This window comes from Drosophila busckii, chromosome 3L (assembly GCF_011750605.1).
Source record: "Drosophila busckii strain San Diego stock center, stock number 13000-0081.31 chromosome 3L, ASM1175060v1, whole genome shotgun sequence".
Taxonomy (NCBI): domain Eukaryota; kingdom Metazoa; phylum Arthropoda; class Insecta; order Diptera; family Drosophilidae; genus Drosophila; species Drosophila busckii.
This window is the reverse complement of record NC_046606.1, coordinates 6,915,411-6,931,057: the sequence shown is the minus strand read 5'-3', so window position 1 is coordinate 6,931,057 and position 15,647 is coordinate 6,915,411. Positions and strand designations below refer to the sequence as shown.

The 15,647-nt window shown below is 38.8% G+C and overlaps 1 protein-coding gene across 8 annotated transcripts in view; it reads right to left on the bottom strand.

Annotated features, from left to right (window-relative positions):
• LOC108600272 (SCY1-like protein 2) overlaps positions 1-15,647 on the bottom strand; it is a 47,260-nt gene that overhangs the window by 9,768 nt on the left and 21,845 nt on the right. For 5 of the 8 annotated variants that reach the window (XM_017987737.2, XM_017987733.2, XM_017987736.2 and 2 more), the window contains exons 1-15: positions 9,573-10,503; positions 9,374-9,499; positions 8,344-8,442; positions 6,508-6,672; positions 6,288-6,408; positions 6,109-6,204; positions 5,886-6,031; positions 5,391-5,521; positions 3,589-3,703; positions 3,362-3,507; positions 2,839-2,992; positions 1,464-1,640; positions 1,335-1,407; positions 995-1,131; positions 693-906 (exon numbers count right to left, since the gene is read on the bottom strand). In XM_017987737.2, coding sequence (XP_017843226.1) covers positions 693-906; positions 995-1,131; positions 1,335-1,407; positions 1,464-1,640; positions 2,839-2,992; positions 3,362-3,507; positions 3,589-3,703; positions 5,391-5,521; positions 5,886-6,031; positions 6,109-6,204; positions 6,288-6,408; positions 6,508-6,672; positions 8,344-8,442; positions 9,374-9,499; positions 9,573-9,755 — 2,083 coding nt within the window. In that variant the 5' untranslated portion in view covers positions 9,756-10,503. Of the gene's footprint in view, positions 1-692; positions 907-994; positions 1,132-1,334; positions 1,408-1,463; positions 1,641-2,838; positions 2,993-3,361; positions 3,508-3,588; positions 3,704-5,390; positions 5,522-5,885; positions 6,032-6,108; positions 6,205-6,287; positions 6,409-6,507; positions 6,673-8,343; positions 8,443-9,373; positions 9,500-9,572; positions 10,695-15,647 lie in introns of those variants that run through there. The other 3 variants (XM_033293884.1, XM_017987735.1, XM_017987734.1) reach the window with 1 other exon arrangement.

Below are 15,647 nucleotides of genomic sequence, written 5' to 3'. Positions count from 1 at the left end.
AAGTATAAATCATACGACGCGTTAAACAAATATTTAACTTTCAATGGCATGCGCTTGAACTACAGTGCATACAGTTAGGCTGGCAAGTCTGTTAGGTATGCATTTTGTGTGTGTTGTTTACACACAAAACACACACACACGCACACAGACACAGAAAACCGCAACGCTGCCTGTGGAATGGAAGACCAAAAATGCTGCCACTAAAGCCAAGTTTGCCTGAGCGTGGCAACAACATTTCAATTTGCAATATGCAAAGGCAGAGAGGGGAAGAGAGTGAGAGCGACATGCATGGTTAGTTGACATAGCAGCAGCACACAGCCATATGCATGACCTTTGAGCGAGCAAGCTACAGCTCAAGCATTTATGTTAAATTAAAAGTTTGTTTGTAAACACACACAGAGCAAAGCGTAGGGGGGGGGGCGTGGCGAGGGCTGACTGCTGCGATATGTGATGCATTTAACAAGCGTTTTTTGAACAGCAAACGCAATAAATCATCATTAACATGCTGAAAGCTCATTAAACTTAACTTGTACTTTGACAATTTCATTTTAATTAAAAGCGTTTGGCGCCAGCAGCAGCGCCAATTAAATTGCGTTTTATCTTTTGTTAATATTATTTTTTCGTTTGCAGTGATTAGCGCTTTGTCACGTAGCCACAGCAACTACAAATAGAAAATTGTGCTTTGTGCTTACCGCCGGAATTCTTGCGCGCCATGTCCTCGGCACTGGACGTCTTGCGTTGATCGATGCGCAAGTTGGGTATGTTGAATGGTGGCGCGTTCATGTTATCTGTGGAGAACTGATGGCGCAGCGTGCGATGTCGTTCCGGCGAGGCCATCGATAGATTATCCAACTTCAATTTGTTGCGCTGCTGACGATCGATGGCCTCCAGCATTTGCTGCAGCACCTGCAACAAGCAAACAGCATTAATATGCAGTCAGCCAGACGATAGGCCAGCCAAGCAGCTTGTTCATTAGCAGATTGCGTATACGCACCTCAAGCAGATAACAATATTGCTCGAAATTGAGCGCCGGATTAACAGTATGGGGTATGAGCAGGGGCAGCACGAAGGTTGCCATGGTTTCCACAGTTAGGCCATATGATTTGTCCGCAAACAGTTTGTGGTAAATGCCTGTGTGTTGCAAAAGACGTATATTAATTTAATTAAAGCACACACACACACACACACGCTGAGCATTCAACACTTGTTGCCACTTAATTGCTTTTCCTATTTATTTCTAAACCAAAACTCATGCTGGCTGCGCTCTGCTTCTTTGCTTTAATCACTGGCGATATATATATATTCTATATGCTATTGTTATTGCTTTTACTTACGCACAGTACGCATGATTATATCCGGATCGGGTATGCGCACATTGGCCAGCAACGGCAGCACTTCCTCCATGACCTGCATATTTTTACATTTTATTTATTATTTTTATATTTTGATTCAATTCGATTCACCTGTGCACGCTCCATGCGATCCATAACACGCTCGATGCACATGAGCACATTCTGCACAATCTTTGGATCGCTTATGTTCTTCTCAAATACCAATTTGACCTTGGGCAGCGTCATGCGGCGTATAGTCACATCATCGATGCAGTCAAAAACATTGGCCACGGCCACAACAGCAGCGCTCTAGTTAAGAAAATTTATTTGTTAGTTCAAGCAAATTTAAGTACAAAATATATTTAAAGCTTTTAGTAGGTTTGCTATACGAATTTGCTGCATTTTAATGATTAGCAGCGCAAGTTCTGTTAGTTAGTTGAGATTTGGCTAAAGGCTGCAGCTTTGAAATTTACTATAAACATAAATTTAATATAAACCAATTAGAAAATTATTTTTAAACAATGTTTATCAAAATTTAATATATATAAAGCAAATAGTATGCGATTTGCTTTGACAGAAATTTTTTATATTTTTTTTGTAAGTGTTTATTTAAAATTTTGTCACTTCAGGCACAATCATTAAATTTTCTGGTATAATTTAGCCTAGGAGATATATTTTATTTTTGACGATTCACATTACATTTAAGGAAAGGGGGGTGATTGGATTGGAATGTCATAGCTTGGGTCTCTAAAAGGCAAGTCCAGTGGGTGGTATTTGGTTAGTCGCCTTATTGTTTGACAGAATTATAAAAATTTATGCGTACTTAGAGATTATGACAAGTTACGCATGACAAAAAATGTAAAGAAACTTTTTCTAGTAGTAGAAGTTGAATACACTAGACCAAAGTTAAAATTTGCTCCATATTTTAGCTATTTAAATAAATAATAAATAGTCAAAGCATTTAAACTTTATTTTGTTAATCTCTTGAGTTATATATAGAACGTAAGCTGTGCACTCGAATAACTTTAAAGTGGGCACTTGTTATTTACAATTTAATTGCGTTTTATAATTTCAAATGGAAATTAATAAAATTTGCCAAACCACAAAGTACAGCTCAAATGGAAAGTAGCGCACTCAAAATGCCCCTAAGCTCTTCCACTTAAATAGACAAACGGGAGCGGGAGCAACAGGGAGCAACGTGAAAATAACTGAGCTGCAAGCAGACAATGCCAGGTATGCTAAAATTGTTGCCATGTTGTCTATCACGGGCGAGAGCAGAGAGGCAAAAACTGGTTAAGTGGCAGAGCTCAGCTAAAATTACAAATACAAATTTGTTCGGGGTGCGTTGCATTAAATAACTTTCAAAAGTGTGGTGGGTTGACGAAAATTCCAAGTGGCAGTCAAAGCCACTTAATGCTAGGCAGTTAATTAAGAAATAACTGTGAGGGGTGTAAGCGTTGGGTTGGCTGCGTAATTAAACAAAACAACGTTGTCAACTTTTGCTTACCTGCACTTGGATTGTAGAGCCATCGAACGAGTAGTATAGCATGGGCATTATATCTGTGCTGACATCCTCGGGCTTCGTTTTCTCAATAATCACATGCAAATTCTCAAGTATTGTGACGCTGGCCTGTATTGATTTTGGTTGACTGTAGACCACTCTATATAAAAAAAAAAAAGTAAAACGTAAGTTGAAGCAGAAGCAATAAAAGTTTTGTCGAGGGCGTCAAAGTAAGAACTTTTATGACAAGTTTGTATACGTATACGTAATATAACAGTTTATTTAGCTGTGTGTGGCTTACTAATTTATGTATGGTCTATAAATTACAATATGAAACTGTCACAGGTAGCAGCGAGCTAGAAAATTAAATAAAATAAAGTACGAAAAGTGTCACGAAAAGTTTTCACAAAAGTTAAAGTCGCCAATGCCAGCGGTCTGTCCATTGTTTGCCACAGAGCGAAGCCACAGGCCACAACCACAACCACAACCACAACAATAACAATAAGTTGGCTGGGGTAGCAAAACTTACTTCATGGTGGCCGACATGAGCGCATCGTATTCCGCATGTGTGGCCTCTTGAACAAATAACATGACAGGCTGCAGCACAGCAGCGAGCACTTCGCCATTGTTGATTTCCGATTTGAGCATGGGCCAAATGTTTTGCCACCAAAGTTTCTGCATAAGTATAAGAAAAATAAAATAAATTAGACTAAGCGGCTGTCATTAGCATAGTTTCCGCTCTTAGCCATAACTTACGCGTGGTATCAACGGCATTGCCTCAATCAATGTTGTCTTGTAGAATTGCGACTTTTGTTGCGTGTCCTTCATGTTGACAACGTCCAAAAATTTTAATGCATTTATAGCCGGATCGCTGTCAAATACAATTCTCAAGTGTTAAGTATTTAATGCTAAAAATAATTATGCGCAGCTTAACAACTTTTTACGCAATTATTATGTAAATTGTAAATTTCATGCACAAAATTCAATTAAAATGATAAAGAGTGTTTAGACTAATTAATTCATTTTATGCAAGAGAAGCGCCAAATGTTGACAGCAACATTGTTGCCAGCAACATGTAGCCAAGCAGCTTTAACTATATATACGCACGATTCTAGCGATTGCAAAATAATTCAAGCATATGCTTGGTTAAACAACCGTCGCAAATATAAATCAAATTGCGTATGCGCTGCGTTGCACACAAAAGTGCCGCAGCTGAATAAAAAGTAATGCTGCAACCGTTGATTAGCCTAGGGCAACATAATCAGCATAAAGAGTCCGCAATCACATTTCAAAGCGACTTGTTCAAGCACTTGAGCTATTTGCATACAACAAGGATACGCCTCGTCCCCCAAAGTCGAAACAAAATGGAAAGCAAAGGGAGTGAAAGTCGCAAACGAAATGAAATGCTACGCAGCAAATGTTGATAATACATATTTAAATGAACTTCAAAGTGACACGATGACTGACTGACTGACTGACTAACTGACTAACTGACTAACTGAGCTGAAAGCACTCAGCGCATTCGAAGCTAAGCAGCAAACCACGCAAAGGTTTTGAGTTTTGAGTGCGCGCCTAAGCTTTTGTGCACTGTGGTTAACTTAATGACTAATTAATTAATTAAGCTATTTAAAAGTGCTGCTAGGCAAGTTATCATATTTCAATTAGCAATGCCTGGCTGACAGCTGTTAAACTTTGATAGTTATTGAGTTTAAGTCAAATAAAACTTATGATTTGTTTTAAATTTTATATTATTTTTGCTTGCTGCTGTTACTTGTAAATTTCGTTGCTAGCTTTGCTTAACTATTTTAAGTTTTCTACTTAAAATTTTCAACACTTTGAACTTTCGTTTTGTTTGCATGTTTAATTAGTTTGTAACCACGGTGCACGCAGCCAGCAGCGCACACAGCGCCATGTCAGTTAGTTCCAATTTCATTTTAACTGCTTCACTAGCAGCCAAAGCAGCAGGAGGCGCACGCTCGACACGTCTGACAGTTTGCCTAGCAGCAGCTGCTGTCGTCGTCATAAGTCCACACACACACACACACATACACACAACCGCAGTTAAGAGGCTGAGTGTGTGTGCAAAGGTAAAGCTAAAGGCAAAAGCATTCAGAGCTTTGCTTGCTTTGCCACAAACACAATCAGCGCTCAAGTGAGCTCAACGCATTGTGTATTTCAAGCCTGATTACCGTTTTTCATTTGCCAACACACACAGACGTAATTAAGGTGTGCATGTGTGTGTGTGTGCATGTTGTGTATGTGGTAAAAGTAAATGCTTCAATTGAATTTTAGCTCGCACATGCACAAATTGGCTTGGAGATTGCGTGTCTTGTTCTGCTCATAAGTGCCTTGTTTAAAACGCTTGTGTGTGTGTGTGTGCGCACTGTATGTGTGCGTGTTTATAACAGGTGTCAATTTCATTTGAAACTCAAACAAATAAGTTTTTGCGCGTCTTTTTTTTTCTTGTTTTTGTTAGCGCTTAGTTGAAAGTTAATTAATTTGTGACAAGTTTGAAGGCGTTAGTGTGCGTGTGGGCGTGGCTTGGTCTATATACTCACATGAAATACTTGATTAGCTGCAGCAGCTGTGCTGTGGGTCGCGCCGTCGGATCGCGGCTGGCCATGCGAGATGTTGCCTCTTGCAGCGCAATCGGCAGACGTGGCAGCAGCTTATGCACATGGTCATCCAGCTAGTGAAGGAGATAGCGTTAGAGTGCGAAAGAGAGCGCATTAGTGAGTGCTTGAGACAGGGGCAAGTTGTGTAGTGACAGCTGACTGACGCCAAAAGTTTTAATGACGTTGCCTGCAGGCTTTTGCCAGCTATGCTGCAAAAACTTTTTCATGCCTCAGCTTCAGCTTCAGCACCTGGCTGAGGCTGAGGCTGAGGCTGAGAATAATTACCGAGTCTCAAGTGGACTTTTGATTACATTTGCATTTGACAAAAGCTGGCGAATCTAATTACACAGCAGCACAGTGTGTCCAAGCAACAACAGAAACTTTCAATTGCCACTTGCTACTGCAAATTAATTTGTTTTGTCTTCGAGCCCAACTTACCGACTCGATTTGCTTGGCATAGTTGGATGTCGAGTTGCCAGCCTGTATTAAAGGACGTCCGTTATTGTAGACCGCACAGATGACCATGCCCAGTGAGAACATGTCGCTCAGCAGGCTGCACTTGGAGCTGCTTTGTATTTCAGGCGCTGCAACAGCAACCGAAACAGCAAAAATAAAAGTAAAGTAAAGTTGAAAATTGCTGCGCTCGAGCTGCAGCGCTTACCCATAAAGTCCAGATTCGGTTGCGCCATTTTGGACACACGATTGCTCCAAGGCGGGCATGGTATGCTGCTATTCAAATCAGTCTCATTCATGCGCTCTGCCCACAACAACAACGAACAACAAGGGACAACATTTCAATTTACCGCTTTGACTGCTGCTCTGTGAGTTGTTCGCACTTACCCACATACTCCATCCCAGCAAGTTTCCATATGCCACGCTTGGTTATTAGTATTGAAGATGGACACACATTTCGATGAATTACGTGACCGGAATAGTGTAAATAGGACAATGCCTCGGTTAGCTGCAACACACCCAAAAAGCAAAAAAAAAAAGTGTAGAGCGAGTCAAATTTGTTACACACACACACACACATGTGAGAGTGTGTGTGTCCATTTGTTACCTGCAAGAATCCATATTTAAGCTCCATGTCCAAGAAATTATATTCCTTTGCATGCGCCGGACGTTGCGGCTGTGCTCCGGCTGGCGCATTTCCCGCCTGCGCCGCCACAGCACCAGCCACGCCTCCTTGTGGCGTCACGCTCGCATTCTCATACGTTTTCGACTCCTGCAACAAATATATATAGTATATGAAAACACGTAGCACACACACAGCTTAACCCCGTAACACTAAAAACCTAAAAAAGGCTGTGTTTGCATTTTTATGGCAATTGCTGCTGCTTTTTTTGCTTTTCAATTCGTTTTGCTGTGTCATAAACTCATAAAGTTTGCAGACAGCTTGATGAGCTTTTAGTCTAAGCATATATATATATATAGTATAGGCATATAAAATATTTGTAAGTGCTTAGTGGGTTTGTCTTTACAAGTTTGTTAAAATTTAGCAAAGCACAAACTAAACGCTGAAAAGTATGCTATTTTTTTGTAAAACAGCAAATAAAGCAAATTGACCTTTAAATTAATAAGCTAAAATCTATTTAATTTATAAGTTATGCATATATTTGATGCAAAAAAGCTACAAAATTTGTGCTTTAATTATGGATTTTGTAGCTTCTTCATAATTGTTAATGAATTTGTATGCAGTACTTAGAACTAGAAGCTTGAGGCTTGTTTAGGTTTTTAAGCCCAAAAATGTGTTGAGTTTTAGCTAATTGGAGCTAGTTACAGCTTCAACTTGTAAAATTTCGTATTGTGCTAACTTTTTGCATAGAATGCTCGTAGACTTTTGAACTGACAGCAGCTTGTTTGCATTTTCTAGCTAAAATTGTTAAACATTTGAGCACATTGCTAATTCCTAGGATTTACTACTTTGCTATTTTATGCATACATCCTACGCCGCCCTTTAATATTTGTATACAAATGCGCTGACGCGTAAGTGATTCTATTTTTGTGCTAAATTGATTTTTTATGACAAATTTATTTAACATATGCAGCATGGCAAACTATAAATGCCAAACGTGTTTACGCATTCCACACACAAGCGCAAATATTTTTTTATTTTTTAGCAATAGTCAAACTGTGGGATTTCTTTTTGTTTTGTTTATATCGAAAGCAATTTGTGCATTTTTTTTGTACTACCTGCTGGCAATTTTCAATGTAATTTAACTCGCAAACGACTTTTGTTGTTGTTTGTGTTGCTTACAGCTGTTGTTAGTGTTAGTGTTGTTGGGTATATTGTGTGAGAATTTGTGTGCAGCATCAATAAACAAAAATATTGTCTGATAGTTGAAGCAAAACAAAGGCGCACAATACACTGAACAACAAAGTTTAGCTTGCGCTTTATTGCAGGTAAATAGGTGTGTGTATGTGTGTGTGTGTGTGTGTGTTATGTGTATCAATTTCGGTGCTGTGCAAGCAATAGCTGAAGCACTTTATTGACTCAATCTGCACAGCGTAAACTTTTGCTAGCACGCACTGTAATTCGATTTAGTTGTGTGAATGTCTGTATAGCGCTGTGTGTGTGTGTGTGTCTGGCACTTGTGCAAAAAGCCAAACTATGCAGTTGACTGCCAAGCGAAACTTTCACAAAAACTTAAACGCAAAAAGCACAACAATTGCTCATAGCTCTGGCACTGCCAGCTAAAAGGCCTAAAGACCACGCCCACACACACACACACACACACACAGCACCGCCCTCTTTGTCAGCAGTGAAACAATGTACACAATGCCGCACGGCAGCCGACAAGGTAAATTGCAACTGCCCCAGCAAGCAGCGTCAAGACAAAAGCGCTGAGTGTGTGTAAAAGAGAAAGAAAGAGAGAGAGCGAGAAAGAAAACTCACGTGAAAGGCCAGCACATTTGAAAGGCTGGCAAATATAGGCTCAGCGGCAAAGGCCAATGTATCCGCACTCTCCTCCACCGTATGATAGATTTGTAGTATCTGCAAAAAAAAAAAACAGATAAAATAACAAAGCAAAATCAAATACAATTTGTGTTAACACCAAAGCTGTTAATTAAAAATAAAATAGTTACTCTTGCTTCAAATTGTTAGTAACTTAAATTTAAATTATAAGGCACAATATTTTCATATCAACATTAAATTAAAATTAAACTCAACATATAATATTATTATATTAAGTATACGCCTACATTAAGCATTTTAAAAATATTTTAGAAATATAATAATTTACAAATTAACTAATAAACATTTGCTTTAAGTTAATATCAGAATTAAATTAAAATTAAGCTCAACATATAATATTATTAAGTATACGCCTTCATTTCAAAAAATTGTTATATTTAAATACGTTTTAAGCTGTCAGTAAATAATATTTCAGATTAATAAACATTTGCTTTAATTATTTTGAATAATCAGACATTTTATAAAACAAACTTTTAGCAAGTGCTGAATTCTGTAATTTAAGAAAACTTCAAACAACTCTATATTTGTTTAATATGTATAAAATATTATATAGCAAATAAGTAGTTTGTTTTTTATGATTTTGCTAGCTTTAAACTTTATTTAATTACACAATAGCTAAGCAAATTTAAACATTACTTTTAATATTTTTGTTCAAACTGTTGCTGGACTTTATTCTATTCCTGCTCTATTATTATTTGTTTTAAATGTCAACTGCCGTATCGAGTTACGCCAATAATATGGGAACAACTTGCTTTGCAACTTGCTGCCTCAAGCAATTCGTAAACAGCTGCAGCTTTGTTTGCCGCTCACAGATTGAATTGCAATGTAAATTTGCAAGCAACAAAAAGTGTAAGAAAATTGCTTGAGACAAACCATGTCGCTCCACTCTCCATGGAGCATATGCAATGCTGTTTGGCTAGGTGTGCAAATATTTTAGTTGCGCACTTACCCGGGGATGGCGAAAGCGCTCCAATGTCTTAACGGAACCCTTTAGCAGCTCGGTGATGGTCTCCTTGCGCCGTGGCTTGTGCAGCTTCTCGGCCACTTTTTTCTCAAATATAAAGACGGAACATTCCTAAGAGAGTGAGCGAAAGAGAGAGAGCGATTGCAAAGCGATTTGTGGCATGCTATTGTTGGCGTTAGCTCACCTTGTTGTCACTCTTGCGGTAGCCGTCGTGTATGCGCCAGACAAGCTCCGGACCGGCACAGGCAATGGGTTTGCCAATCTCAAAGTATTGCGTAATGGGATTGCCGTCGGCAACGTTTTGCGTAGATGTGGCCGCAGCCACATTGGCGCTTTTGAACTTGGCGAACATCGTGCCAGCGGGCATACCATCGATTAGCTTTGAGAATACATTCGAGAAGCTGCCCTGGCGCTTGCAAGTGGGCACGCTGGGACCGCTGCCAATTGTGGGTGCCGAGCCGCCGCCGCCGCCGCCACCAGCTCCAGCTCCTGCTCCTGCTCCACCAACTGTTTGTTCGCCTGCTGCTGATGATGCGCCACTGATGGATAAACGTTCACGCAATGCTATGCCCAAGCTGCTTGCCGTTGATCCTGCACGTTCGTGTGCTAAATTTCTAATACTGCCTGCTGCTCCTGCTCCCGTTGCCACGCCCACACCTGTTAAGCCATTCACACTCTCGCCGTAACCATTCACATCGCCTGCATTCAAAATCCCTCCGCCGCTGCCGCCACCGCTGCCACTCGAAAACTTACGCGTCGCTCCGCCGCTGCCCACTCCGCTCTGACTATGACTTAGCTCAAGTACTGTGCTTGCGCTTCGATTGCGTGCAACAGCCGCATTGCCACCGATTACGCCCACGCCCCCGTAGACAGCTCCGCTCAAATTCTGACCTGGCAGCTGCTGCTGCACAGCTCTGGCTGGTGAACCCGCTGCCACCGCTGCTGCACCAGTCGCACCCGCTACCGCACCCGCTCCTGCTCCACCCGCTCCTGCAGCGCCTGCAACAACAGACGCTATTCCAATTCCGCTGCCACTGCGACCCCGTTGCACCTCCTCGACACTATCCAAACGCGAAAAAATTCTGGCCGCCGTTGTTGCCGTCGTTTGAGTTGGTTCTTATTTGTTGCGCTGCACCTGCCGCCCAAGCCAAGTGCCGTTGCCAAAAAGCTGTTGTCGTTAACCGTTAACCGTTACCGTTACCCTTGCCGCTTAGCGCTTAACCAAAATGTCTAGCGTTTCAGTTTCAGGTACACACTTTAGCCTCAAAGCTCAATTTCTGCTGTTCGACTGTTGAATTCGACGCTCCTGCCAAAGAAAACAAAACAGTTAGAAAATGTGTGTGCGTGTGTTGGTGAGAGAGAGAGAGAGAGAGCAATGCACACTTTAATTGCGGTCACTTCACATGCCTCTTACGCCATGTTGCACCCACTCGAATTGTTGCTGCCACTCGACAGGCTACGCTGTAATTTTTCCGAAATCAAATCGGGTGTATACACTGGCAGTAAACTAAGTTTAACTAAAAAAGACTTTAATTAAGTAGTAAGAGTTGCTATATTTTAATATATTTAAACTAAAAATATAAATAAATTTTAAGCTAGCTAATTTCATATTTAAGCTTAATATAAATATAGTTTTGAGACGTATACGTAATATAAACTGTATGTTAGCTAACTTTATATTTAAGCTTAATATAAATATAGCATAAGACGTATACTTAATATAAATTATATACTAACTAAGTTCATACTTAAGCTAAATATAAATATAGCTTTAATATATATAAGACGTATACGTAATATTTATTGTTCTATTTAATTTATTTGAACACTTCAACTGAAGCATTTTGAAAATTTTGAAAGTCTTGTTGCCACTTGTTTAGACTATTGCCACATTTAATAAAAATTATTACGATAAACTGCGCAGCCTTTTTAAATAATTAATAAAATATATACTTTTGATGAGTCTTACTTAATTTAACACAATAGCTGCTATTCAATAAATTATATAAAATGTTTAACTTAACTATATTTTTACTAGGATATTTAAACAACCGCTAGCAATGCAAATTGGTAGTAAAGTTGCTTACGCATTTAATGCTGGCAATTAATGCGCTTATTGCCCAACTGACTTTTGTGTCTGTGTCTGTGTCTGTGTTCCATAAAAACTGCACAATTAAAATGTTAAATGAGTTCACCAACATTATTCAATTTGTGTGTAAGTTTTTAAGTTGTTTGCTTGCTGCTTGTGGCTGGACTCGCATAATTTGATGGCAAAATGCGTTTAAAAGCATCAACTCAACTTTAAAATGTTAAAAATTATGCAACATTTGCGTAACCAATTAAGCAATTGCACACATTCAAATTAAATGCAATTACACTTGTGCAAACGCATACACATATGTGTGTGTGTGTGTGTGTTTGAAAAGTGTCAGAAGGTCTTAACTCAAACTGTTGCCAGCAACTGTTGCTGTTTGAATTATTCAATGCGCAGCCAAAGTTGTGACTCTCTCTCTCTCGCTTCCTCTTTCTCCTTCTCGTTCTAGACACAAATTGACTTGAGCGCCAAAAACTTGACAGCCAAGCAAGTTGTAAGGGCAATGAGGCCACATCAATTTTCTTGCCAAGCAACTATTTAGTACAAAATATATATATTTTTTATATATATATTTAATGTTTTTTTTTGTACTTTTATTTTCTTTCTTGTTGCAAAGTAGCGTGAAATTTTTGTTCGTTTGTGCTGCATAAATAAATGATGAGGGCTCTGTGCTCAAATGGCGTGCGCTTTAGCATTGTGTGTGTGTCTGTGTGTGTGTGTGCAAAAGGACGAACGGATCAACGCGCTGTTAGACATGTGACTAGGTCAGCAGCCAGTACCAAAAATAGCCAACGAATCGTCTAAAATATTTATGTGCGTGTGGCATAAGCGTTTGTGTTCAATGGACAACGACGCCGCATGTTGCAGGCATAAATAAATTTTTTAAAGATTTTGCGGGCTAGCAAACATAAAAAGAAAATCGTGTATTTACTTAGCATCAATGGAATTAAAGCTAATTCAAGCAGTTCAAAACTTTTGCAGCAAACAAAATTATGTCAAAATTTTACGCTAGTTAAAATATTTGGGCAAGTTAGTTGAGCACAAACTTTTCACTCCTATTTAATAATAAAAATTGTACAAAAATATTTAGAAATTGCCTTCAAATAAATCAACTTAAAGTTTAATGCTTAGCCAAGTGCTAGCAATAAGTTTAGTATTATTATCAATTATTAATGGAATTGGCTTCAAATAAATCAACTTAAAGTTTAAAAAATAAATAAATAAATAATGCTTAGCCAAGTGCTAGCAATAAGTTTATAAATTAATTAATTATAATTCATTTAAGTATTCAGTATTATTATTATTAATGTATTATTGTATCAATAATTTAATTCATTTCATTTAATATATTTATCGTTTAGTATTTTATGCTTTTATTGAGTTGAAATCAAGCCAAAATATTTTAAATATATTTTAGAATACAGCTTGAACAAGTTTAGTATTAAAATTTGTTACTAACTCCAGTTATAATATTTTCAAACGATAATTTAATGTAACTTTTATTTACATAATAAATACTTTTTAAAGTATTCAAACGCTTTTATTTAACAAGCATCTTAAGTCTTAAATAAAAACCACACAATTTCTTTGTTGCTAGCTTAAGATTTGCCCTCTCAACACAGAACAGATAATTAATTAAAGCTCAAAACCTGGCAACAGTTGCCAAATTAACACTCCCGTTTTTTTTGTTAGCTTAAAATTGTTGAAATTTATGCAACGCACTTTTCACTTGCGTTTTTAATTTATCAAAAATCAACTTTGCAGCCATAATTTCAAATATTTAAGCACCCAACTGAGCGAAGCTTTCGAAAAGTGTAAAATGCAAAAAGTTTAGCAAACAGCAGAGCGTGGGCAGCAGCAGCGAGGGGAACAGCGGGGCGGCGTGCGCTTAATCAGTGCTAAGCTGTGCTTGTGCCTTGCAACCCACAAACATAAGCAACATCATTAAGCGCGCGAGAGCGTACAACATGATAAATTTGCTAATGAATATCAATGGCAACAGAAAAAAAAAAAAAATTAGCATTGAATGCGGAATTTGAATGTTGCAGAGAGCAGAGCAAATATGCGAACAGCAAAGTAACCATGGTAAACAGCATGAGAGTAAGGGCCAAGGGTCAAATTTATTGATTTACACACACACAGAGACAGAGAGAGACAGAGAGACATAAAGTGCTTGAGCCTGAGCAGGTTATAAAGACAAGCGTTGAGCCAAAATTAAATGATGAAAGCGTAAACGTAAACAAAACGTAACGAATGAACGTAAATGGCACAAAGCGCGAAAATTATTTTTTTCTGCTCTCGCTAGCTATTGTTATATTTGACAATTTGGTATATATATAAACGTATGTGTGTGTGTGTGTGTGTGTGTGTGGGCGTAACTAATGCGACATTCAACAAGCATTTCTGTTTTGGGAGTTTAATATTTTTAGCCCAAAGTCAAAGCAAAGCACAAGACTAAGCTGGGCAAGAACAATATGTGCATAAGTGTAGATGTATGTGTGTGTGTGCTGCGTTGCCTAGCGCTAAGTGAAGCTAAATACACACACACATATGCTTTTTGTATATAAAGTAAATACACATATGGGCAGGCAGGCAGGCAGCCAGTCAGCCAAGCTGATGTCTCAATTAAAAAAAGCGCAAATTGTAGAGAGGCAACTGTTTTGGCTGCCACACGTACACGTACACACATACAGCTGCAAACAATATGTGTGTGTTTACTTTACTTTACTATCTCTGCTCGGCTTTGTGCACTCAAAACTCACGTAGCAACCCTCGTAGCAATAACATGTGCTTAACCATTCATAATAGTCCAGGCATAACCTTAATAATGCACGCAGCTGTAGTCGCTTTGATTTGCTATTTAGCAGCAGCTATTGCGTATACGCCATGTGAGCCAAGCGCTCGCTTGCTGTGCCGCATTGCATTGTTAATTATATCGCATACACACAAAGCAAGCATTTGGCTTGGCATGCCACAAGGCTTTGCCACAGGACACACATACACGCATAAAGGCTTTTTGGCTCGCAGTCAGTCAGTTAGACAATCAGACAGTTTATCAATTTGTCAGTTTAGTGTACATACATTTGCATATTACGCATACGGCATGTGGGCTGCTGCTTAATGAAATCTGTGGCGTAATTTATTTAGCTAAAACAAAAGCAGCTCAAGTGTGTTGCCGCCCCAGCCCAGCCCAGCCCAGCCCAGCCCAGCCAACTAATTGAATTGCTGCTAACTGCAGCCAGCAACAACAACAAGACGTAGCACAACAATCGTGGCCATAATTATAGGCCAACCGCCAAGGGCTATAAATTGTTTGCCTTGTGTTTGGAAAATGAAATTACGCGCCACCACAAAACGGCGGCGGCGACGTCGGCCAAGTTAAAGCAGCTTAAAGCCTAAGCCAATTATATTGCAGCAACAGGCAACAGGCAACGCGCAACAGTCGTGTGGCATGCAAGCGAACTAAAGTTTTACTTTATGTTTCTTTTAAAGGCGCTAACATAAAATTTCATTTAATTGCTTATGAGTGCACACGCCACATGAATTTTAATTAACATTTTAAATTCAGCTGAGCATTACTTTAACTTTAACAAGCTTAGCTGACTTTTGTGCAAGTTTATCTTGTAGCATAAATCAGCAATCTGCAAATTACTTTTTTAAAGTCAAACATTAAATGAATTTGTGACAGTTTCGGTATGAAGTGCGTGCTTTCTAAATTAATTGTGCCAAATTGTGCATGATGCAAAAAAAGAAAAAGAAATTATATACATATGCACTCTATATTTGCATTTTTGGCTTTTGCTCTTTGGAGAATTCCTCTGTACGTGTCTGTGTGTGTGTGATGCCTATGAACTGAAAAATTGGGGCAATTGGCACGTGTGTGTACAGGGTGTGCCACATTTTGCGTGCTGTTGAAACATTTGCATAACGAGAGACATATAAAGTTTTTTCGTATGTGCCTTAATTAGACTTTATGGGCCCCGTTCACAAGGTCATAAATGCAGTTAAACTTTCAACACATGAAAATATAATGTAATTAGATTTTAAAATTGACAAAGTAGTATAGAATGTAATAAAGCTCAAGGGCATATTAAGCAAACTCAGTTATTAGAGCTAAGGGGGTTTATTAATATAAAACGCAAAGTGCGAGTATTACAGTGAACG